At 37.8% G+C, this 25,472-nt stretch overlaps 1 protein-coding gene across 2 annotated transcripts in view; it reads right to left on the bottom strand.

Moving 5' to 3' along the window:
- The window catches only part of GLRA3 (glycine receptor alpha 3), a 134,150-nt gene that overhangs the window by 62,080 nt on the left and 46,598 nt on the right, over positions 1-25,472 (bottom strand). For both annotated transcript variants that reach the window (XM_059695290.1, XM_059695291.1), the window contains exons 4-5: positions 11,453-11,676; positions 4,270-4,352 (exon numbers count right to left, since the gene is read on the bottom strand). In XM_059695290.1, coding sequence (XP_059551273.1) covers positions 4,270-4,352; positions 11,453-11,676 — 307 coding nt within the window. The remainder of the gene's footprint in view (positions 1-4,269; positions 4,353-11,452; positions 11,677-25,472) is intronic.

Here is a 25,472-nt window from a genome sequence, read left to right as displayed (position 1 = left end):
ATCTGTAACCTTTTCTCCTGTTAATCTGTCTTATCTGTTTAATTTTTAGGCCCAGACAAAAACGTGTAAGAGGGAAAGATAAAATTTTGCCTCCCCTATAGTATCAACCTCTAATGTTTCTACCTTCTACATCATTCTGCTTTGACACTATTTTAGTTATTTTTGGTTGGAGTATTATGAAACTTTTTACTTTTTAAAACATTTTTAGTTACAGTTTACATTTAATATTATTTTATAGTAGTTTCAGGTACACGACATAATGGTTAGAAAATCATATACTTTTCAAAATATTCCTCCTGATATTTCCAGTACCCTTCTGGCATCATTCATAGTTATTATAATACTAGAGGCCCAGTGCACAAAAATATGTGCACTTGGGGGGTAGGGGGGCTCCCTCAACTCGGCCTGTGCCCTCTTGCAGTCTGGGACCGCTCGGGAGATAACGACCTGCTGGCTTAGGCCTGCTCCAGGGTGACAGAGGGCAGGCCCAATCCCTAGATGCAGCCCCTGATTGGGCTCAGAGCAGGGCTGATTGGGGAGTTGGCGTGCCACCCCCTGTCATGCACAGAGCAGGGCAGATCGGGAGGTTGCAATGCCACCACCAGTCACGCTCAGGGTAGGGCTGATTGGGGGGTTGGGGCACCGCCCCCTGTCACACTCAAGGCAGGGTCGATGGGGAGGTTGCGGCGCCACCCCCTGTCATGCACAGAGCAGGGTTGATCAGGGGGTTGGGGAGCTCCCCCCTGTCACGCAAAGAGCAGAGCCAACCAGGAGGTTGAGGAGCTCCCCCCTGTCACTCACAGAGCCACAGGGCGATCAGGGGGTTGGGGAGCTCCCCCCTATTGGGCACAGAGCAGGGCTGATCAGGGGGTTGGGGCGCCTTCCCCTGTCATGAACAGAGCAGGGCGGATAGGGAGGTTGTGGCCCCTCCCTTGTCACACACATTGCCGCAGGGCGATCAGGGGGTTTGGGTGCTGCCTTCTGTCATGCTGATCCCAGTGCCAGGAGGCCTCGTGGCTCCGGTGATCCCGGTGCTGGGAGGCATATTACCCTTTTACTATATTGGATAGAGGCCTGGTGCACAGGTGGGGGCCGGCTGGTTTGCCCTGAAGGGTGTCCTGGATAGGGTGGGGGTCCCCACTGGGGTGCCTGGCCAGCCTGGATGAGTGGCTGATGGCTATTTGCAGCTGGTCACACACCCTTCAGGGTAGGGGTCCCCACTGGGGTGCCTGGCCAGTCTGGGTGAGGGGCTGAGGGCTGTTTTCAGGCTGGCAGGTGACCGAAGCTCCCAACTGCTCCTTTTTTTTTTTATTTTATTTTATTCTGGGCCAGCTTTAGCTCTGAGGCTTGGCTCCAGCTCTGAGGCCTCTGCTGCTGAAAGCAAGTATTCGATTTGTTTGGGTTCTATAATTGAAACACTGTTTCAACTCCAGCTCTGAGATCCCGGCTGGCTGAAAGTAGGTTTCTGGGGTTTTGTTTAGCTTCTATATTTGTACCAATGTTTCAAACTGCAAGCTCAGAGGCTGGCAGTGGCAGGCAGGGAACGTTGGAGTCCTCTGTCGCTGAAACAAGCAAGCCTCATGTTCGCTTCAAGCTGCCTGGCTGCCAGCCGCCATCTTGGCTGGCAGTTAATTTGCATATCACCCTGATTAGCCAATGGGAAGGGTAGTGGACGTATGACTAATTACCATGTTTCTCTTCTATTAGATAGGACTATTGACTATATTTTCTATGCTATACTTTACATCCCCATGATTATTTTGTAACTACCAATTTGTACATATTAATACCTTCACCTTTTCCACCCAACTTCCCAATTCCTCTCTCCTCTGGCAACTGTTAGTTTGTTCTCTGTATCTATCAGTCTGTTTCTATTTTGCTTGTTTGTTTGTTTTGGTGTTTAGATTCCACATATAAGTGAAAACGTGGTATTTGTCTTTCTCTGACTGGTGTATTTCAGTTAGCAAAATACCCTCTAAGTCCATCCGCATTGTTGCAAATGGTAAGATTTATTCTTTTTTTATGGCCAAGTAGTATACCATTGTATACATGTACCTCCACTTTTTTATCCACTCATCTACTGATGGGCATTAGAAACTGCTTCCATATCTTAGCTGTTATAAATAACTGCAATGAGTGTAGGAATGCATACATTCTTTCAAATTAGTGGTTTGGGTTTCTTAGAATATATACCCAGAAGTGGAATTGCTCCTCAACATCATTAATCATCAGAGAAATGCAAATTAAAACCACAATAAAATATCACTTCAGACCTGTCAGAATGGCTATTATCAATAAATCAAAAACAACAAGTATTGGTAAGGATGTAGAGGAAAGAATGCTTATGCACTGTTGGTGGGAATGAGGATTGGTGCAGCCGCTATGGAAAACAGTATGGAGTTTCCTAAAAATATTAAAAATAAAACTGCCATATGAAATCTTCTTAAGTAACCTTGGTTCATTTGGCTGAAGGAATATTTAAGAGCATAATATTGACCAAATCATGCTCTTGCTCCTGAATCTTGGCATGCTCCTCACTGCCTATTGGGTAACATCCAGCATCTCTGGTTTAGTAATTAGGACACCAGTTTGCCTTTGACTATTTTGCATGTGATTTTTATCTCAATATCTTCCCATACACCTAATTTTGCAACCAGGATACAGAATCAGCCTATCCTCAAAATGCCTTTATAATATAGACAAAAAATATTCACATTGCTGGGAATCTTTTGTTGTTCTTCACCATTTTTATTGCTAATAGCTCTCCCAACTAAAACTTGGTTATTTTATTTTAATCTAATTTAGTACTTTATCCATGAGTACGCTTAGTATTTAAGAACTACTTATAAAATTAATGCATTAAAATTTAACAAGAAAGGCATCATTATCAGAGAAATAGCTATTTTCACTTCCTTACATTAAGAGAACCCAACAGCATGGGTGGACCTGGAGACTATTATGCTAAGTGAAATAAGCCTATCTGAGAAAGATAAGTATTAGATGATCTCACTTATTTGTGGAATCTAATGAACAAAATGAATTGACCAACAAAATAAGACCCAAAGCATGGAGGCATGGAACTAACATACCTCGATGTGGGGGTGGGGTGGGGGGGCAAGGAGAGATAAACCAAAGAATTTATATACTTATATGCATAGCTCATGGACATGGACAATAGGGTAGTGAAGACCTGGAGGGGTGGGTGGGTAGGGGCTGGGTGGAAAGGAGTAAAGGGGGAGAAAGAGGGAGACATCTGTAATATTGTCAACAATAAATGTATATGTTTAAAAAAGAAATAGAGAGAACCCAACTTAGAGGGTGACCTCATTCCCCCATGAAGTAGGCACGCCATCTAGTGACAGCTCCCCCACACTACAAACCTTGCCTCAGGCCCGCAAACCCGAAGATTCACCTTTAAATTTTCCTCAAGGAATATATCAAAACGAAACTTTAAAAAAAGATATAACATAGTGCCTTAGGAAAAAATATTGAATAATATTTTTGTATGGCATTAAAATTAAACCTGCATACCAATTAATTTAAGGTTGACTATATATAGATAAGTTCAGAGAAACAGAAGGACCTGAAGTTTTTATGTGTTGACATTGATCAGTGATGTATTTGGATCCACTTTGAAAGAAGAAATTTTTTTAAAAAATGTCTGTTACCTTGGCTGAATCTCTGATAAAGTGTGAGAAATTTCTTTTCCCCTAATATGACATATATAACAAACCCTGCAGAGTATACTCTGAATAAATATTAGCTGAGGAGCAGCATAATAGTTCAGAGTAGCATAGACTTTGGACCCCGATGGTCTGTTGTGACAACGTTCATGAACTGGAGCACAAAACTCAATTGCGCAGAAGGACCATTTCGCATCTGGAAACATGGCAATAACAATATCTTCGTTGTATGAGAAATAACATATGCAAACTATTTGGTCTATACCAGGTAATCAATAACAAGTGATCATTTGGTTTTAATGATTATTATCCTTTTACCTTTGATAATGTGTAAAGAGACATAAAACTGCTTTTCAAGCTTAAAAACTATTATCCCTAGTCCCCAATTTCTTCCTTTATCATAGCATTTAGTGCACATGTTGCTAGACATCATGACTCTCAATACCTGGTGAGAAATACCAAGCTTATTTAGTAAATATCTGACAACAACAATTACAAAATAAATTATCTATAGAATACATTAAAAACCTTTCATATCTACTACATTTTTTAAAGTATTCAGATAAAGTAAGTTGTTTGTACTTACAACTCTCCAGTTGCATTATGCACGTTTGCACATCCATCGGAAAATTCTTGAGATCCATTGGACAGGAAAGTGTTAATGTCAATCTGAAGAAATTCAAAGCAATTATTCTTAAAAAAATTATGACATCCTATGAATGTTATATTGGTTATATTGTTCAGGGTACAATTGGAAAGCAAAGTTGCTCTCGGTAGTAACTAATGTTTATTCAAATAAAATTTGTTCCAAGTTGGCTGTTATTTATCCTGAAACAGCTGTACCTTTATATATAAATCTGATTTTGGGGGAAGGGAGAAGAGCTGTATATTTAAACATCCAATCACATATATTTATCTATCCTTTTTTTCCTTTTAGAGATGGCTATAGACATCTAAAAGAAGTCTTTATTTCCAGAAGAGACCTTCAAAAAAGAAATCTGAGAGTGAGATCGATAAAATGAACACCAAATGCCAAAGAATACACTTCCCCCAAATCACATGGAGCATATTTGAGGAGGCAAGTATATCCTGGGGATTAGAGTTCTAAATGTGGTAAATTGGAGTGCAGAGATGCAATCCTGTGTGACAACTCCCTGTCATCTTTGTAACTGCATGAAAGAAGTTGTCACGAACATCCAGCAGTATTCAGCAGGGGAATAAACTCTGAATCTACTCTCTAGAATTGTCAAGTCCTACCTAGAACTGACAATTCTAGGTGATAGAGTGGGGTTTCCCATTGTGGGACTAGGGCATGTCACCAGGTCTTATCAGGGTCAAGTAACAGCCCTCTAGAATAGGTGTGACATCTTTCCATGCTCACCAAACAAACTTCTGATTTGGCTTCACGCCAAGTGACTTGGATGGTGTACACCGGTACTTTCCCTCTTCCAGAAAGTATTTGGATGTAGGCATCCCAAACCATTCATCACTTTTGAATTTATTTATTTTTTTATTGGAAAAGTTTATTACCAAGATATCTTCAGGGATTACCAAGACTTTGTAGTTCCTGGACCTGAGAAAAATACACCCAGATCTAATCAAACCCAAGTTTATTTAAAGCAAGTTTTTTCTGAGATCTCTCTGGCCAACTCCCATCATAGCAAGTATTCCCAGTGAAATTTGTTATATTGATGAGCGCCCTAGGCGGAGTTGTTTACTTAAACTTTATGACCATAGTCAGATTACTTCACCCCGTAATGGTTCAGTTTTCACCTCTCTAACATAACATGAAGAAATGACAGTATCTGCTCTGGAGAGATGTGATAAATGTGTTAGTAATACATGTAAAGAACTTTGATAAGTGCTTACACGCAGCAAACACTCAATAAATATTAGTAATTAAGGGTTACTAGTACATTCTACCACTCTCAGCTTTCCCTATCTCCCCCTCCACCAAATTATACAGGATGGGCACAAAATGACTGGATGAAATCATAAAGCTTATATAAAAATATAAGCTTTTACAAAAGTAATTACCAGCTCTAGTAAATGGAACCACATTCTCCAAAACAGCATTACGATACAGACCATGCATTAAAGTTGTAATGGTGTGTGTCCTACAGTGAAGACTCTTGGTGAGATCCAATGAACATAGTTTGAGAGACATCAATGAACAGACAGGTGAAACTGCTAAATGTTTAAGATTCCCGGAGGGTCATTTGACAGTTCACTCAAGTCAGAGTCCATAACACATGAACATAATTCATAGAGCTCACAATTCAAAAGCAATTTTCTCCTGGCTCAGCTAGGTTGAGTGAGTCTGTAAGCATGATTTTTGTAGATTTGCAAAATTCTCCCTTAAAAAGGCAGTTGTAAAATCAGTTGGACATGATGTTCTCTGTCTTGAGAAAGGGTTTATTGGAGGTGTGTGCACAAGTACGTGTTGAGTGTATGCACATTAATTTTCCAGACATCCAGGGCCCACTGGCCAGCCAGCTCTAAATTTTGGCTTGCAGAATGAACTCTGTGACCTTTTGTACGGAAGTAAATAGCATTCTGAGAACCTTTTCCAGGCTCTCACCATGCATGTGATGTCAAATTCATATCCTGGCTATTTTTCTGGCATAAAATGAGAGACATTACATAATTCTTTTTTTAAAAAAAAAGTGCTTGAAAAGAATTATTTGGGAAAGAAAACCACTAGAACTCGTCATAAATCACATCCTGAAAAACATTTACTTATTGACACTCGTTTTGTTTATGACAGGACACAATTGCTTCTTTAACAGCATATGAATGAAAAAATATGTGTCAATGTTGTGGGTGCGATATTGAATTTCTTCATCAAAACATTACAAGTAAATTGTGACTTGTCCTGATCACATCAAAAGAAAACGAAATCAAAAGGTAATTAATCACATTCTACTGTTTTGGAAATGAGAATCTTCTTTGTGTTGAGAGAGGACACTTAGTTCTCTTTCTGGGACAAGACACATAAACAGGATATGGCGAAGTCTTGGCTCAGTGAAGAAGTAGAAATGTTAAAAAGGATGATTATAATCTGTGACAGTTGACCTCCTTAAAATTGACATATTACCCATTTTTTTGAGCAAGCACTGCCCTAGCGTATGCCGTCTATCTCGACCATTAATTGACGTATTAAAAAAATGCTTTGTCACTCCATTTTATGTTCTTTATGAAAATAAGAAGTATTTTTATGAGTTTCTAATATTTCTAAATTTAGTGTTATAAGAACAATGGCAAGAGTCCATATAGGGCTAATTTGAGGATTCTGAAAAATATCAGAATTTAAGCCTTTTTTTGTGGTTTATTTTTTTTGTTCAGTTTAGTTTTTTGTTTTCTTTTTAGAAATATAAAATTAACAACTCAATGCCTATTATATGCCAGGTAGTATGCTGGGTGCTTTACATATATTATTTCAGGCACACAAACTAATCTATAGTGGCAAAAAGCAGATCTGTAGTGGCTCTGAGATGGGGGAGTAGGACAGAGTTTGAGGGGCAAGGATTGTAAGGGTCATGAACTTTTGAGAGTGATACATACCTCTACTATCTTGATTGTGCTGATGATTTCATGAAAGTATAATACACATGTTGAAACTTATCAAATTGCATACTTTAAATATTTGTAGTTTATTACAATTCAATAAAGCTGCTTTTTAAATTATAAACAAAAATTTATTTTTCTCAAGTAAAGAGACTTGCCCTAAATCACAGCATGTAAGTTGTAGAGGCTTGATCTGGGTTGGAAGACATCTTGTTAGGTGTACCAAGACCACAAGGCTTTGATTATTCTTTTACCTTTGTCATTTCTTAGCGTTATCAATGCAGCTGCTAATTTTGAGGGATGTGATCATGTTGTTCCCCAGGAGAAAGAGAAGGCTGGCTTGTATTTTTCTATAAAAGCCGTGCATTCCCCAAACTCCATGTTTCAGAGCTGTGACACAGACCCATGGTGTGTGTTAAATTAATCTGGGCCTGTTGCACGGTTCCAATGAGACTTGAGGACAAGGGACAAGTAAGGCAAATATGGGGATGCTTGTGTTGCTTGTTGGCAGTGAGTAATACATTCCTTTGTCTCCGACCCAGGACTTTCGTGTCCTCAGTCAGCATCCGCTAGTCATATGTTGGACTTGAATTGATGTTCTGCTTTTCAAATAATTTCTCTGTTTCCTATTTCTTGGTATCTTGCTTCTACTTCTTAGGAGACTCCTTCACTTCATCATTCCAAGTATTCTACTATCTGCCCCCCCCACACACACACACTCTGGTTTAGTATTTGTTCTTTTTAAAAATATATATATATTATTGATTTTTTACAGAGAGGAAGGGAGAGGGATAGAGAGTTAGAAACATCGATGAGAGAGAAACATCGATCATCTGCTCCCTGCACACCTCCCACTGGGGATGTGCCTACAACCAAGGTACATGCCCTTGACCGGAATTGAACCTGGGACCCTTCAGTCAGCAGGCCGATGCTCTGTCCACTGAGCCAACCAGTTAGGGCTACTATTTGTTCTTATGCTCTGAGTTACTCATTTTCCTTTCCTAGAAGTATCTTATTTCATGTATCCAGTTGTCTCATCTCTCCAGAGATTTTTTTTAATGGTCTCTTCTGCTCCCTGCACTTCCCCTTAAATCATTCATCTCTTTTTGTTTCTTTAATTTTCCTCTTTTATCTTTATTTTCTTTGCATATTTCTTCTGACATCTGCTTCTTTTTTATTCTTGTTAATATTATAAGATGTCCTCAAATGTCTGTTTATATATAAGAACAAAGCACTAAAAACTATTTGGAGCTCAATTACTAGTGGATAGTTCATTGAGTAATAAATAGTCTTATCTGTAAAATGATTATATGACCACCCAGATTTTGCATTGGAGGTTCCCTAAATGTCGATATCTGTATTTTTTTTCTGTTGGGCAAGTTAATTTCTCCAGAGGCATATTCTTCTGACTACTGCTCAGTAAATGCCTCGGTCTGGTTTTCAGCATTTTAAGGGAGAACAGGGGTATCACCGTTTAGTGTATCCCTTCCTTGTAATCCTTATTTTCTTGGTAAGATGCTTATGACAGACCCAGCTGTGCCTGTAGTCCCTACTTGTGAGGTTCTTGGCACAGACTCTCTTAGGTTTTCTGTCCTGCTTTCTGCTCAGGTCAGAAGGCAAAAAGGCAGCCCCTGATCTAAAGAATGTAGTAGATGAGGAAAATTAGGAATAGAAAGCTCGCTGATGTTCCCACAAAGTTTAAGTTGATTCTTTTTCTTTGATCTCTTGTCTAGTCCCTACTTTCTGAAGTCCTCGCTGCCACAAATTTCTAAAAGTTTGAGGGTAATATGTCTTCCTATTGAGTTCTCTTACTTTGGCGTACATGCAGCTATCTCTGCCTGTTAAGTCAGTTTTCCCGAGTGCATTCACTTTCAAGCTTCCTAAAGCATGTGGTCATCATTCATCTGTCACAGTCTTCTTTTCCATTCCTTTCACCCTCCTGTGTGTCAGGGCCACTTTATTCCTTATTTAGTTTACTTCTTTATTTTAGTGGGTTGAAGGAGAAAATACAGATAAATGGATAAGTTAAATAGGTCTGGTTTGCCAGGACATTCTGCTTCTTTCTTAAAACAACTAGGAAAGCCAGATCTCTCGTGAAACATCACAGATGCTCCATTTGTAAATTGAATGAGACTTTTTTCCTAGCACAACTTTTGTTAACAAAGAAACTGTTTGCCAGTTGAAGATTTCAAAGTACTGTGAGATTTCCAAAAACAACTCATAGAAAAACAAATTTAGTCTTTGATCATGTGAGCCAGGATATAGCAAACAAAAACTGGGAGCTGAGAGACATCATCCTGTTTCATCTGAATTCATACCGAAAAGACAAAAATGCAATTCTGAATTATTCCATAATTTTCCTCAAAATATTAAAAGAAATGTGAGCAATTCATAATGGATAGCATTGTTTTGCAATTCCAATAAGATGATAAAAAAGTAAATATCCATAATCATATAGCACACACACACACACACATTATATTTCAATTCTATCGATGAAAAGATTCTAGATGTTATAACTTTTAAGATTTCCTGACATAATTTTTTAGATTCCCTGAGCTGCTCTGACTATTATTATTCCATGCTATCTGGTGATATATTCTTGCAGCCAAAATCTGTCTGCAATGAAACAGTACCTTATAATTAAAAATAAATCATACCTTTCACAAATTTTCAAGTTAACAGGAAAATTTAACTTGCTTATTCGCAGCCTGTCATGGATTCCCTGATATCCATTATGAATCCAAAACAAATAAGAATCAAGGATTATGACTTGGAGTTTCAATCTCTCATCAAAAAAATATGTATATCTAACTCATAAGTAATACATAACTCTTTCTGAAGAATTCAAATAATATAAACTCACATATAATAAAAATTAATTATTCATAATTATATAGGACACTGTATTTCAATTCTATCGATGGAAATATTCTAGACATCATAATTGCAAAATGATTATTCCATTTCACCTGGTGATATATTCTTGCAGCCACCTTTATTCCTACCCAAATTCAATCACTTATTTCAATAGTTGGTTATTTTCTACCAGTTGTTGGGCATCCTTCTGAAGTCTTGCATGGATTTACATAGATGTGTAATTTTACATGCACAGTTATGCTTACATTAGAGGTCTGGTGCACAAAAATGTGTGTACTCGGGGGGTCCCTCAGCCTGGCCTATGCCTTCTCGCTCCCTGGGGCATTGGGCCTAAGCTTGCAGTCAGACATCCCTCTGGCAGCCCGGGAGCCCTCAGGGGATGTCCACTTGCCAGCGGGGAGCAGGCCTAAGCTTCAGTTCCATCTTCCCACTATCTTTTGATTCTTATACTTTTTACAGTAATTTTCCAAAAAGGTTTTAAATTCTCTTGCTTTTACCTGGGATTCACCATTAAGTCATTTATTCATTTGAGAGCATAGGGATAAATTACTGATGAAGCCTGAAATCTTCCTTTATATCTTATGTAGCAATGAATTATTCAGGATTATATTAACACATATTAGTCAGTTTTCAGCAATGTGACAAGTGTCAGTTAAGAGTAGAGTGATGTCGCCTTTTCACCCTTAGAAAGTAATGTATGTATTGAAAGGAAATTTATTCACATGAAATAGGAAAATATGAAAAACACAATACATTAGCACGATGTGTGTGTTTTGGTATTAATTATTGTTATATTTTTGGTATTAGTTGTAAAAGGCTATACGATCTTCTAAGAATTAACTTCCAAATAACTAAAATGTAAATAAAGTCTTTTCTAAAGGATAGTCAGAGAAGCTCAGGAAATCTAAAAAAAAACATATCGTTGAAAAATAATTTATGGAAAATGGATCTCAGAGAAACAAGTCTCTATATTTCTTCACCTGTAAATATTACAAGAGTATGATACATAAAAACATACTAGTAATCACAATGTATGATTTGGCTACTATTTCATTTGCCCTTAAATCACTCACCCACCTGGCTGATTAAGTACCTGGGCTATTTGTTAAAAAAGCGGATTTCCAAGAATTATTCATACAGTTTCTGGATCTAAAACTTGGGTCTGCTATTGTTGATTAGACATATTTGGAAATAGTACATTAAAGTAATTTAGGTGGAACAATGAAAGCAGTTAATCAAAAATTTCAAAACACTCACTAAAAGCAAATATAGAAAACCCAACACTTTTCCAACAAAATCAGGAATTTAAGTCTGTAACTCACCTTATTGAATAAAGAACATTTCCATTCTTGAAAATTCTTAACAGTTTGTTATCTGTAGTAACTTCGTGAAAGTTGGCACCCTTTTCATTGGCAAAGAACAGGTCAGGTTTCCAAATGGAGTCCAACATGGAAGGATCTAGGTCTAAAGAGTCATCAGGATATTCACTATATGCAAGGCGAGGATCGTTCCATTTCTGGCGAAGAAAGATATTCACTCTGTAATCCTGCAATGAAAGAAGGAAAGTGGGGGGGGGGGCTTCTGCTTTAAAGAGTTTAGAATTTTATGTGCTATTTTGGGGGGCTTCTCTGAATTATAACAACAGCCACTGACATCCTTGTGAGCCTTCCACCCCACCCGATCATCGCTCACTATCGACAAGAGTCATTTTATTTCTGAGGCTTTCTCTGAGTTTTCAGCGATCTATACACCTCCAAAGAAATGGCCACACACTTTTCTCATACATATGTCTTGTGGTTCTATTCAAAATTCACTCTCCTGGTCTGTCAGAATAAAATATTGGGCTGCCTGCTACCTGACACCTGGAGTAAAATATTTTCAACTTTGCATTTATTTTCTAGAACCATTTATTTTAGTGGGTATCTAAGAGCATCTGAAATGCCTCTAGTGAAATTTTCTTGAAAGCTCTCTGTATTATAAAAATGACCATATATGCTTTTTGATAATGAAGACACATATTCTCATGTTTAATATAGTATGCAAATTCTATAAAATAGGTGACTTGGGAAAAATAACAGGGGACTTTAGAGTAATAAAAGAATAATAAAGGCACATTATTGCCAGCAATTCTTTAAGAAGATTTAGCTCATGAGATATCCAAATTAGACCTTTCAAAGTTACACTTAAAAGAGAAAGAGTCACTGATTTCAGCCAAATTCTTGTTCACAAATTCTGGACTAATGTATAAAATGACAGGACTGATAGCTGGGGTCATAGGTAATGCTTATATCCACATACTGGGTACACATTACAAATATAACTTTCACCTTAGATTTTTGAAATGAGCAAATAAACATGTAAATTTGATTACAAGCATGAGTAATGTGAACATTTTTAGAAAGCTTCATTTGCGTGAAAAAATAGGCTGAAGATATTCAGAGAAACTGAACACTAGTTTTTATCTATTTTTTTATTCCTTGAATCCCAAATTATTACTTGTTAGAATATAGTAGCTAAGCAATCACAAAGGATGCTTCCATAATATTAGACCCGGTAGATGGCTTACCTTGCAGGTAGATCTAATTTAGAGTGTGTAGTGACTGTAACAAATCTATATGTTCCCTTAGTCATTTTGTGTGCACCGAGTCCTCTATCTTCTGACTCTAGCTGATGTTACACACCAAATAATATATTTTCTGCCTGCTAGGTGCCCCATGTATCTTCAAAAGTGCCAACGGAGCAGAGTTCACATCAGCTTCTTTACCATCAAGCTTACGATAGTGTGGAAATCTTACCAACCGTAAGGGTGTGTAGAACCTGTAAATGGGAATGTATGAGTGAGCTCCTACCACACAAGGACAGGTCATCCTCTCCTGGCCTAGAGTTCAGAGTACCATGCAGCACACCTCCATGGTGGCCAATTCTTGGGTCCCTCACCATTCTGCTGTCTGTGCCTCAGCCCTAACCACCACCAAGAGATGGTAATTAGACTAAAGTCAGTTTCTCTCTGCCTTACCTATAGGAGAAGGCTAAAGCAAGACAAGTGATACCTGCCAGGGAAAAAAATAAAGAATTTTCTTTTGGACTGGACCCGGTAGATGGCTTACCTTGAAGTATTTTTATGCTGTAACTAATTTATTAACTGAGAACACTCTGTAGTCATTCAGACTGTGAGGCAAAAATAAAACGAATTTTAAGCTCAGCATGTGTAATAAAACTTGGCTCAATCTCTTTATCCCTATGTTATTGATTTAGTGATAAACTTTATAAACCCAATCTTGGATCTTCCAGGAACACTCTTTGCTCTAAGAGTGAGCTAAAAAAGCCACCGAGTTTCCTTCAAGAACAAAATCAACTGTCAGCTGTAACCAAAGCCAAGTGTTCACCTGCATCCACTGTGCTCTTTCTTTCAATAGCCAGAAATATCTTTGTTTCTGAACACATTTAAGTATTTGATTTAAGGCCAGCGACCAAAGCAAAACTCAAAAATAACCATCTCCTGAAAAACTAGAAACTTACGTTTTAACACTCCTCATAGTTGGGTTTTGCCCTGCTTGCAAATGAACATTATACTGAGAAACTTCTCTCTTACAACCAAATTCAGCATTTCAAAAAATAATTTTTAAAGCTGATTCTTTATAGCCAACATATCCTATTTATACCCAGCAACCAATTATAGTAATTGCTTTTGAATCCTGATTGTGAAAATGTGCAAAGCATACATACAATGACATAGTAAAATAATACCACCTTAAAAGAAGTCCTTGCAATGCAATTTGAAATAACTTGCTTATAATAGAAGACCATGGACTGGAGAAGGAAACAGCTTTGCAAAGAAGAAACTAACAAATGTGTGTGCAGCATATGCAAAAACATCTTAAATGGACTTATGTAGAACAGTTATATGTGAGTAAAAAAAGGCAGTAATAAATATGAGATAATACATACTGAAAGTGAAATCAATATTTATAGTTCTCATTTCTAAAATCTAGACATATTTTGAATTCATGACTCTTATATGGAATCATAATATTTTAGGACAGAGATATTAATGGCCTTCAGAATCATGAGATATACATTTGTGTTGTTTTAAGCCACTAAATTTGAATCTGTGGCAATTTGCTAGAGCAACAATAGCCAACTGATGCATTTAAATTTTTGAATGGATTTTAATACATGCGCATTCTCATTTTTTTAATGAAATCCCTAGAATAATACATTATTTTTGTCAGTTAGTCTAGAGCAGCGGTTCTCAACCTGTGGGTCGCAACCCCTTTGGAGGTCGAAAAACCCTTTCACAGGGGTCGCCTAAACCATCGGAAAACACATATATAATTACATATTGTTTTGTGATTAATCACTATGCTTTAATTATGTTCACTTTGTAACAATGAAAATACATCCTGCATATCAGATATTTACATTACAATTCATAACAGTAGCAAAATTACAGTTATGAAGTAACAATGAAAATAATTTTATCGTTGGGAGTCACCATAACATGAGGAACTGTATTAAAGGGTCGCGGCATTAGGAAGGTTGAGATCCACTGGTCTAGAAGGTAGAACATTTAAGGCAACATCCCTGGATTCCTAGCCAAATGGAAAAATTAACTCAAAATTCTTCCTGTTTTTAGGAGTCCTAATCAGAGATACTGGCATATTTCAAAATGATCAGAAAAAAAGCTTTCTTTTCTCAAAGAAATAAGGACAAAGGGCAAACTCCCTGACAATTACTTTGTTGGTTTACTTAGTTAGATTTTCTAACTAATTCCGAAGTACTACACAATATAGGCTTACCATGCATCACAAAGTGCAGAATACTAATACTCAGCAGTGGAATAATTGCTCCTAATGTCATCTCCATAATATGCCATCTGCTCTATGATCCCCACCACAGGCAGGGTGGTCGGCTGGGGCCACTGACTGAAATAATGGCCCATTGGGAAAGTGCCTTTCAGTTCTCAGTTACTAAACCAACAGGGGGAAAAGCCATCTTATAAGAACTATTTAGAAGCTCAGAAAGGTTATTTCAAATCTCTCCTTGACTGCTTCATTATCCATATGTTTATATATTCTCTAGAAAAGGGCAGCACCTTTTTAAAATTATGAAGATTTTTTTTAAAGGAAACCTAGTTATGTACCAATTATGGAAATACAAAGTTAAGAATTCACAAAAAGTAAAGTAGACTCGCAAAATAATTGTAGCATATTAATTATAAACAAAATGCATCCTTGTTTTTTAGAACTTGGGAGTGTTTTTATAATAATAGTTTTTAAAGGAGATAATCATTATTAAAATTCATCTAATTTATTAGGATTGGTCAGAACAAACGTGTGTTGAATCAGTGAAATAACATTCTATATGTCTCATCCAGTAAACTCTGTTTAAATATAAGATTGATTCTAGTCCTTTCAGGCTGCTGTAACAAAATACCATAGACCAGGAGCCTTATAAACAATCAACATTTATTACTCGCTGTTCTGGAAGCTGGAAGTCTGAGATTAGGGTGCCAATAAGTATGTGCGGGTCCCCTGGGTTGCAGACTTCTAATTGTATTGTCCCCTGGCAGAAGGTGATAGGCGCTCTATGGGATCTCTTTATGAGAGCCCTGATCCCATCCATGAGTGCTCCAATTCTCAAGACTCAAGCACCTCCCAAAGGTCCCACCTACTAATACCATGCCTTTTGGGGGGACTAGGATTTTAACATATGAATTGAGTGGGATGACAAAAAAGCAATAGCAAGATTGAAAATTAAACCACTGGCAAAACAGTAAAAAGATTTATACAGTTGACTCTGAACAATACAGGGTGGCGGAGTGCCAGCCCCGGTGGTTAAGAATCCGGGCGTAACTGTTTACTCCCCCCAAACCGAACTAGAGGCAGCCCTTCGCATCAGCACGTTTTGCATTCACAGATTTTGCACCTGCAGATTCAACCAACCGAAGATCAGAAACAGTATTTTCCACCTGTGGTTGGGAATCCACGATCGGAAACAGTAGTTGGGAATGTGTAAACACTGGTCTTGATCCCGAGTTGGTTGAATCCACTACACGAAGGGCCAACTCTATTGAAAAGCCGGTGTGTAAGTGCACCCACTCAGTTCAAGACCATGTTCTTGAAGGATCAGCTCTATTCCATTTAGAACACTGTGCGGTGCCTAATTTCTGGAGAGGTAAACTTGTTCATTGGATTATTATTCCAGTAGAGATTTATTCCAACTAATATCATTTATTCAATTTGGGCATGCCTGGATTTAGAGCTAAAGGCCTACACAGAGCCAGTAACTGCTTCCTTTTAGTGAAAAAATAATAGTAATTTATGCAGCTCTATGAGTGTAAGGTAACAAGTTATTCTCAGCCTTAATGTGCTCATGGCAGTGCTCCCCAAGACCCCACTTATCTAGTGGTACCCTTCTTCCTCCCAGCACTCACTTCGTGCATCCCTACTCAATTCCCCTTGGCAAATCCCATGCGCAGTTCTCAGCATTCTCACAAACCGGGCTAGACAGCCAGGAAGAATGCTCTCTCTCTCCTTCATAGCAAGTTGTGCCAACACACCTATAGCTAAGGGGCGGGGGTGGGAGGGTGGGGTGGGGGAGGGCTGACACGATTACCTGCCTCATATTTCTGCCCAAATTAGTTCCTAAACTTCTATCCACTTCATTTTGTATTTTCACAAGTAGGAAAAGAAAGCTTATATACTTCCTCTGGTTTGGGCAACATAGACTTGGAAATTCTGCTACTAGTACTTTCATTCATGACCCCAAATTTATAACATTTATATCCAACAAAAAATGTGCTCACTTGTTTGGATTGGCCTGTTAAAATGAACATAACCATTTTTTTACACATAGCACTTATTAATTTGCATTTAATGATATGTGGGCAATGATCCTCTTATAAAGCAGTTATTATTATTTATTTGGGGGCTTCCATTAAACAATTGTTGTTCCATTACTGAAATGTATGATTTGGATCATAAAAAGAGATTTTGGAAAATGAACTATTATTTAGTCTTTGTAACATCTTATTTTCAATCAATGCTACAAAAGCTCTTCAAATCAAATAGGAAATTCTAAGAACCCACTATTAGAAAGAAAAATTTTCTGAGGATAGCTGAGACACACTTTACAAGTTCAAGGAAAGGGAATCTATAATAATAAAAGCATAATAAGCTAATTAGACCTGACAGCCAAACGACATTCTGGACAATCTTCTGGATGAAGCTGCAGCAGCAGGGGCTGAGGCAGAGGTGGTTAGGGGCAATCAGGCAGACAGGCCAGTGGTTAGGGGCAATCAGGCAGGCAGACAGAATGGTTAGGGGTGATCAGGCAGGCAGGCAGGCAAGAGGTTAGGGGCAATCAGACATGCAGGGGAGCAGTTAGGGATGATCAGGCAGGCAGGCGAGTGGTTGGGGGTGATCAAGCAGGCAGGCAGAGTGGCTAGGGGTGATCAGGCAGGCAGGCAGGTGAGCGGTTAGGAGCCAATGGTCCCGGATTGAGAGAAGGATGTCTGACTGCCAGTTTAGGCTAGATCAAGCCTAAACCGGCAGTTGGGCATTCCCTGAGTGGTCCCAGATTGCAAGAGGGTGCAGGCCAGGCTGAGGGACCCCACCCCTGCATGAATTTTGTGCACTGGGCCTCTAGTACCATAAAATAATTTTTGAAGATCTTCCAATTAGTGTGTTTCTTGAATGTATGGTGTAAACTGGTAAACTGTGTTATGTATCATATCATATGTGCCTTTTTTTCTTTACTTTAAATTTGGTCAAATATCTACATATAATTTTTACCATTAGTGACATTTAGTACATTCACAATATTGTGTAACAATCACTACTATTTATTTTCCAGATTATTTCATCACCTCAAAAGGAAACCTTGTGCCTAAGCTGTCACTCCCCATTCCCCCATCCCTCCAGCCCCTAGAAACCTCTAATCTGCTTTCTATCTCTATATATTTGCCTACTCTGAATATTTTATATCAATAAAATCATTTGATATGTGGCTTTTTGTGTCTGGCCCTTGTACTTAGCATTATATTTCCAAGGTTTATTTTACATCTGTTTTTAAAGTGCTTTTAAGGACATAAAGATCATCTGTTTAATATACCAAAAAATTGAAAGTTCTCATTGGGAGAATTATAAATGTAAGTTGATATAATTTCAAAGACAAATGTTTTTGGAAATAAATATCATATATATAATAATATGTAAAATCACAATTCACAATCAACATAAAAGATGAAGTTAATAACTATTATTAATTGAATAATTACTAACACTTGGGCATGAAGCTACATGCCTTAAATATAATTTGGAATTGGAAAAATGCTGATTTAAAATTTGCCTTGTTTGTAAGTTTTCAGGAATATATTTAGACCTAATAGCTTCATCTTACATTACAAGTATTTTTCATGATAGCAAAATCTAACACTGTCAGAGCATCTTCTAGTTGCTTCCCACCAATCAGTATCAGGTCTGATTTTACTAGTATATGTAACTAGAGGCCCAGTGCATGAAATTCATGCACAGGAGGGGGGGCCTCCCACAGCCCAGCCTGCACCCTCTCACAATATGGGATCCTTCAGACATCCCTCTAGCAATCCGGATGACTGGCTCCTAACCACTTGCCTGCCTGCCTCATCTCCCCTAACCACTGTGCCTGCCTGCCTGATCACCCCTAACTGCTCACCTGCTTGCTTGATCGTCCCTAATTGCCTCTGTCTCACCCCCCGTCATGGTGGCTTCCTCTGGAAGGACATCTGAAATGACGTCCAAAAGGTTGTTTAGCTGTCCAGTCTAATTAGTATATTACACTTTTATTATTATAGATTTTGGACTAATATTACAGAACTGACTAATAAAGGTAGATTTATTCTGAGCCTATATAACATCAAATATTACTAAAGTAAATAAATTATACAAACTAAGTTTCCTTACCTTAAGTGTTTCCAGTTTAAATATAATGAGATTTTTAGTTATATACCTACATATTTTTAAATTATATACCTACATCTGTTATTTTGTGGTAATCTTCATACTCCCCTTCACAACTTTAATGAACTATTAAATCACATTTTAATGACACTTAGCAGCTTGGATTTGGGGGGAAGACATGGTTTAATAAATAAAAGCAAAGGAATAGATGTTATTAGCAAAGGATTTTTATTGTATTTGTTCTTACATTTGTCTTCAGTAGAATAAAGTGTTCACACAAATAAATTATTTCAATAAGTATTTTCAAATTGTTCTTAACACTGAGACTTGTTACCATATCACACTTTCACATTTTAATTGACGTTTAAATTTCCAGTGGCTTTTCTGAAAATCTTTTATAGTCTTTTGGCAAGCTTTTGATTCATGAGGGCTCATATTGGATATTATTTACTAATACAGGATGAATATTAAAGGAAAAAAACCTCCCATTTGAAAAGTTTTAGTGAGTTAATTATTATACGTTCAAGATGAAATTAAATTGTATTTAGAATGAGTTTTCCTTCTGAGCAATCCAGATAATTTTTAATTAGCCATTTGTTGATTTGGAGATTTGCCAAGAAGCTGTGTGGGGACTATTAACTGCATTTTAAAGCTGTAGAGGAATTAACTTCTTTTAGAAACAATTATTGCAGCATAATTTAGGATAATTCTTGAGAGTAATAGATAAAATTTTGCTTCTTCTGCATCAAATGAAATAACCACTTTAAAAATCTACAACTTGTTCTTAAGTATATTACCTAAATAGTACATATGCAACCCACCAAAATCAGAATTAAAAAGAAAATGTTATCAATCATTAGGTATTTTACTTCTTGATAGACAACACCACACATTTTAATATTTCTATATTTACAGATATCTGGGATTATGCTGACACATTTAAATGTATTTGGGTATAGGGTATCATGACAGGCAAAAGATAAGTTGTCACAATTCCTTAAGTTTTTACTTTTCATAAAATAGTTGGCAACCTGTGGCTGTGCTTTTCTATTTGAATTTATAAATTTGAGTGCATGTATACTTTATAAAATGCAAATCCTATGGTGGTTTTAGCACAATGTAGATGATAAAACTTTCAGAAACACTTAAATGTGATTATTTTACTTCTACATTATAGTTTTGTCCTGGTCCATTTCTGAACCTGTTGATATATTACTTCCTCTATAAAATTATCTTTTAATTTATACTGGGATATTTTCATGATGGCAAAATTATTTTAACTGATGAGAACATGTGGAATAAATTGTCTTTACCAATCCCATTTTATAAGGCCAGGAACAAAAAGTGAAATCTCCCTAATTTCCATCCAGGCCTTAAGCTCTCACTGCATGATACACAATATACTGCTTACAACAAATGGTATCATCTCAAAGTCAAGGTCTCTTTGAAGTTGGCAGATTATTTCCTCTCAGGGACTATGCTCACCCCAGCTGAATTCCACTGAGTGACTTCTGTTGTAACCATGTACAAAAGGCCCAGGAGACCTGCCCAAACCCCTGACCTACAAAATTAGGAGCTATACGAAAATGTGTTTTTATAAGATACTCAGTTTGGGGGTAGTTTGTTATGCAGCAACAACCAAAGTAGATTTGGTAACTGGAAATGGGGCTGCAGTAAGAAAATAACCCAGGTGCAATGGACTTTGGGACCAGGCAACAGGCAGAAGCTTGAAGGTTTTGGAGACTTTGGGGATAGCTGAAAGGATGAGGAGGAAATTATCATTAGAGGATGGAAAAAAAACACACAAAAAAACCCCCAACACCTTTGTTTTGTGGTGGCAGAAAGTTTGGCAACACTGTCATCTCAATAATGTGGGAAATAGAAAATGCAACTAATGGACTATTGTATTTGGCTAAGGAGATTCCAAGCAAAATCTCACCATTTTAATGGACTCAGGGTAAACATCTCAAGGGTATGGCTGTGAAACCCCTGTATATAGTTCAGAAGATTGAAAAGTTACTTCATAAATTTTCTCAACCAGAGCAAAAGGTTTCTATGCATTTCAAGAGTGTTTTCACACAGAATCTTAACTTCCAGTCCAAGGTAGAGAAGCTCACAAAATGGTAACACACATAGGAAGCCCACAGAAATGGTAAGAGAATTCAATTGGTAGAAACACCATCAGCAAGGAAGGGAGAGGGAGAAAGAGATAGAAACCTTAATAATGAGAGGGAATCATTGATTGGCTGCCTCCCGCATGCCCCACACTGGAGATCAAGTCCGCAACCCAGGCATGTGCCCCTGGCTGGAATCAAACTTGGGACCCTTCAGTCCATGGGCCGGCGCTGTATCCCCTGAATCAAACCTGCTAGGGTTCATCCCTACTCACTTTTTAAATGGGAGTGTCTATTGCAGTTAATCCTAGGCTTGCATCACCTTTGCATGTTGACTGTATGTGGGGTAGATAACCTGCCTCTTAAATTAACAGATCGTTTGATCAAGAGGAAACATAATCAAGCTCTTCTCTTTTGGAGCTTGATGTTAACTTAGACCTGACAGCTAGAGCCCAGATTTCTTTCTTTTTTTTAATCCCTCACCATGCATCTGAAGGAGATGTTTTCATAGATTTTTAGAGAGGGGAAGAGGAGGAGGAGGAGGAAGAGGAGGAGGAGGAGGAGGAGGAACATTGACCGTAGGAGGGATCGAACCCAAAACCCAGGTATGTGCCCTGACCAGGAATTGAACCATGACCTTCTGGTGCAAGGGATGGCATTCCAACAAACTGAGCCACACATGCCAGGGCAGTGAAGTAGCTTCTGTTTCAGCCACTGAGCACCAGCTGGACCACCATTTGTCACCAGTGGTAAGCTGCAAGAATGAGAACCATGGACTGTTTGGCCTGCTTGTCTTTGAAGGTCATGTGTATTTCAATCCTTGAAGGAGAGAACACTAGTAGTGCATAGAAACCAGTGGTGATATTTACAAAAATTTTTACCTATGACCATCTAAAGTGAAGTATATCATTTTGCAGACCAAGTGCTAAAAGTCCATAGCAAAATATAATGACATAGGCATAAAGGATTCAAGAAATGAAAAGTGAGATGCCTGCTTTTGTCTATACTGGGAATTAAAAGAAAAAAATATCCAGCTCAGAAATTTAAATTTGTAGGTTAAGGTATGGCTGGAGAGCCAGGGATTTGTCATGATTTTTCTCAAAGAGTACCTTCTGTAGCTTTAGGGGTAAGGATTGTATGGTTGAAAATTAGAGTCAAAGGATGGCCCTCTGGGCTACTAAACTAAAAAGTGCATTATATTCACTCACTTGCAGGGTGACATATGTGAATGTTAGGGTCCAAATGGGAGAGAGTGAAATTTCTAGTATTGGAATGATAAGACTTGGGAGGATTTGTAAAACTCCAAGCATCTGTAACCTGCAGCATGTTTTTGAAAATAGTACCACCAAGCCATATCCTGGTTTATGGGGGTGGGAATGGGAACAAGCAGAGGCCGGGTGTCTGGGCCCTGGCATCTCTCTCCTGGAAGCTTTACTAATAGACGGGTTGACCTTCAAGTTCTTGGTGAAGTTTTCAGGAAGTTCTTAAAAATGTCTTGTGAAGAACTTTCCCTCTCAGGAATCTACCTGAGACACAGTTTCTTCTTGGTAAAAAAATTACTCTTATACAACCTTAACAAGGAAAAAGAGAAGCTTATCTATCTATCCATCTATCTATCTATCATCTATCTATCTATCTATCTATCTATCTATCTATCTATCATCTATCTATCTATCTATCTATCTATCTATCTATCTATCTATCTGTCTATCTATCTATCTATTATCTATCTACCATCCATCATCTATCTACCTATCTATCTATCTATCTATCTATCTATCTATCTATCTATCATCTATCTATCTATCTATCTATCTATCTATCATCTATTGACCAATTTTTTAGTAAACTACATCTTTACAGGACATTCCTCTGGCTAAGCCATGATAGTAATATCTTATGTATTATGTGTATTTCATAAAGATTTGTTGCCACTGGGCCAGGCTTGAGGATGAACTCCATGGGAAATCATTTTGAGAATGGTTTTACCAAATAGTGGAAGATATGATGCAATGCTGGTTATATGAGTAAAATGAAAACATTAATATTATCACAGAAGCAGAAAAGGAAACAAATCTGGCCCTTGTATCAAACATGGAAAATAAATTTGAAACACATCTGAATGTACTTGCAGTTAGTATAGGTGTGTGTGAGGGGGAGGGGGCACACATAATGTTTGGAAAATAACATCTTATAAAAAGGAAGATATTCATATGTTAATAAAGAGAGAATATAATTTAGTCTCCAGTCCACATGTATGAATAGTTTTGCAAATAGCTAGAGGGCATAAAATATATCTCTTTTCCCTAAGAATACCCAGTGCTTCTGACCTATTTTCTCCTGTTGTTCCATATGCTACCAAGCAATGAGGATAGAAATATTGGCCTTGGGCAAGTGTACTCAGGAGCACCCCTATAAATATATACTTTGGAGAACACATTCTCAGATAGAACAATATTTTTCCCAAGAGAGCAATAATTGGTTCTTGGTGGGTGAAAAATATCTTACTCCTTATATGTATAATTCAAAGATCTACATAGAGTATATAAACAGATATACACTATAGAGGAAGTATTAAAACTTCATGGAGAGGGCAATTAGGGGAAAAAATGTCAAAAAAGACTCCTTAGAGAGGCATAATGAAAAAAAAAATGGTTGAGAAACACTGCCTTAGAGAAAACTAAAGCAAAAAAGGAATGCAGAGCATATTCACTTCTGCTGTCAAGTTTTGATTAATCATATTTAATTTTATAGTGCATGGGTGAGGAATAGCAATTATCTTTAGAGCAAGTTAAAGTATGATAAAGTGTGAAATATATTTAGAATAAAAATTTTCAGCCTCTGGGGCTGGGTGAAAAAAATGAGGATTAAGAAAAAAAAATAAAAAAGAAACTTATAGACAAAAGCAAGAGTATGGTGATTACCAGAAGGAAAAGGGGGAGAGGGAGGTAGAAGATGGTATAGAGGGGATTAATGGTGATGAAAGGAGACTTGACATTGGGTAGTGAACACACAATACAATATATAAGTGCTGTTTTATAGAATTGTATACCTGAAAACTATATAATTTGGTTAACCAATTTCACCCCAATAAATTCAATTAAGAAAGAAAAATGTTTAGCCTTTTTAGTAGCTGCTTCTGGGATAAGTGCTTAACAAATGTATTATACAAGGTATATTAAAATGGTAAATGATTGTCAAAAGACTGTGTGAGCAGAAACTCCAGGAAGCCCTAATGAGGATAAGAAATGACTCTAGAAAAAACAAAAAACAAAACAAAACAAAAACAGTAAAAGAACAACAACCTAAAGCAAACAAAATGGCTCCCACCAAAGAAAAGGGTTAAATCTTATCAGCTTAGAGAGGGGTCTGGCTGTTCTCTTATTACTTCTGGGGGAGAGTCGCATGCCAGGCCCCTGGATTCCTGGAAGTCTGTAAGTGAAGCCACATCCCTGCCTAATACCATTAGGGGGATGGAGGCAACTCCAGTGGAGAGAGGAGATGAGAATTCTGTGAGGGGAAAGTAGAGAGGAATTCTTCACTAATTCTGAAAGTCTGTGGAGAGAAGAATTCCAGTAAGGGCTTGAAGAAGCAAGAACTCCCAAATGTCTTCCCTTCCCTGAGAAGAAAAATAAGTCTTCATTATCACCTGTACAGAAATGGAATGGGTTTCACAGATAAAGGTTGCCCAGGACTTATCTGTGAATATGTGCAGTTTATCTGCTTAATGTTGATAGATGTTATAAGCTGATTTTTGTTAATTAAACCTAAAGAGACCTTTGTGGCAGGATTATTTGTCTTGGGCTTTAGCTAGTCTCTGGAGTGCTGGCAATAGTCCAAGAAAGTCCTAAGGAGAGTTTTAAGAAGATGGTGTAGATTATAGTAATACATACGTGCTATTAAGTCGGTTTCCTCATACTCTCCCATAAAGCAAATAGTTTGTTCTCAAGCCTCCTTGATGAGATCAAGAGAAAAACCATCTTTCTTATATTTTTAAAACAAGAAGTACTAAACTTGAAGTACTAAACACACACACACACACACACACACACACACACACATATATATATATATATATACACTAGAGGCCCGGTGCACAAAAATTTGTGCACTCGGGGGGGAGGGAGGGTCCCTCAGCCTGGCCTCTGTCCTCTCGCAGTCTGGGACCCCTCGGGAGATAACGCCCTGCTGGCTTAGGCCTGCTCCTGGGTGGCAGAGGGCAGGCCCAATCCCTAGGTGCAGCCCCTGGTCGGGCTCAGAGCAGGGCTGATTGGGGAGTTGGGGTG

Source organism: Myotis daubentonii, chromosome 5 (genome assembly GCF_963259705.1).
Source record: "Myotis daubentonii chromosome 5, mMyoDau2.1, whole genome shotgun sequence".
Classification (NCBI taxonomy): domain Eukaryota; kingdom Metazoa; phylum Chordata; class Mammalia; order Chiroptera; family Vespertilionidae; genus Myotis; species Myotis daubentonii.
The sequence above is the reverse complement of the archived record's forward strand: the minus strand, read 5'-3'. Positions and strand labels throughout refer to the sequence as shown.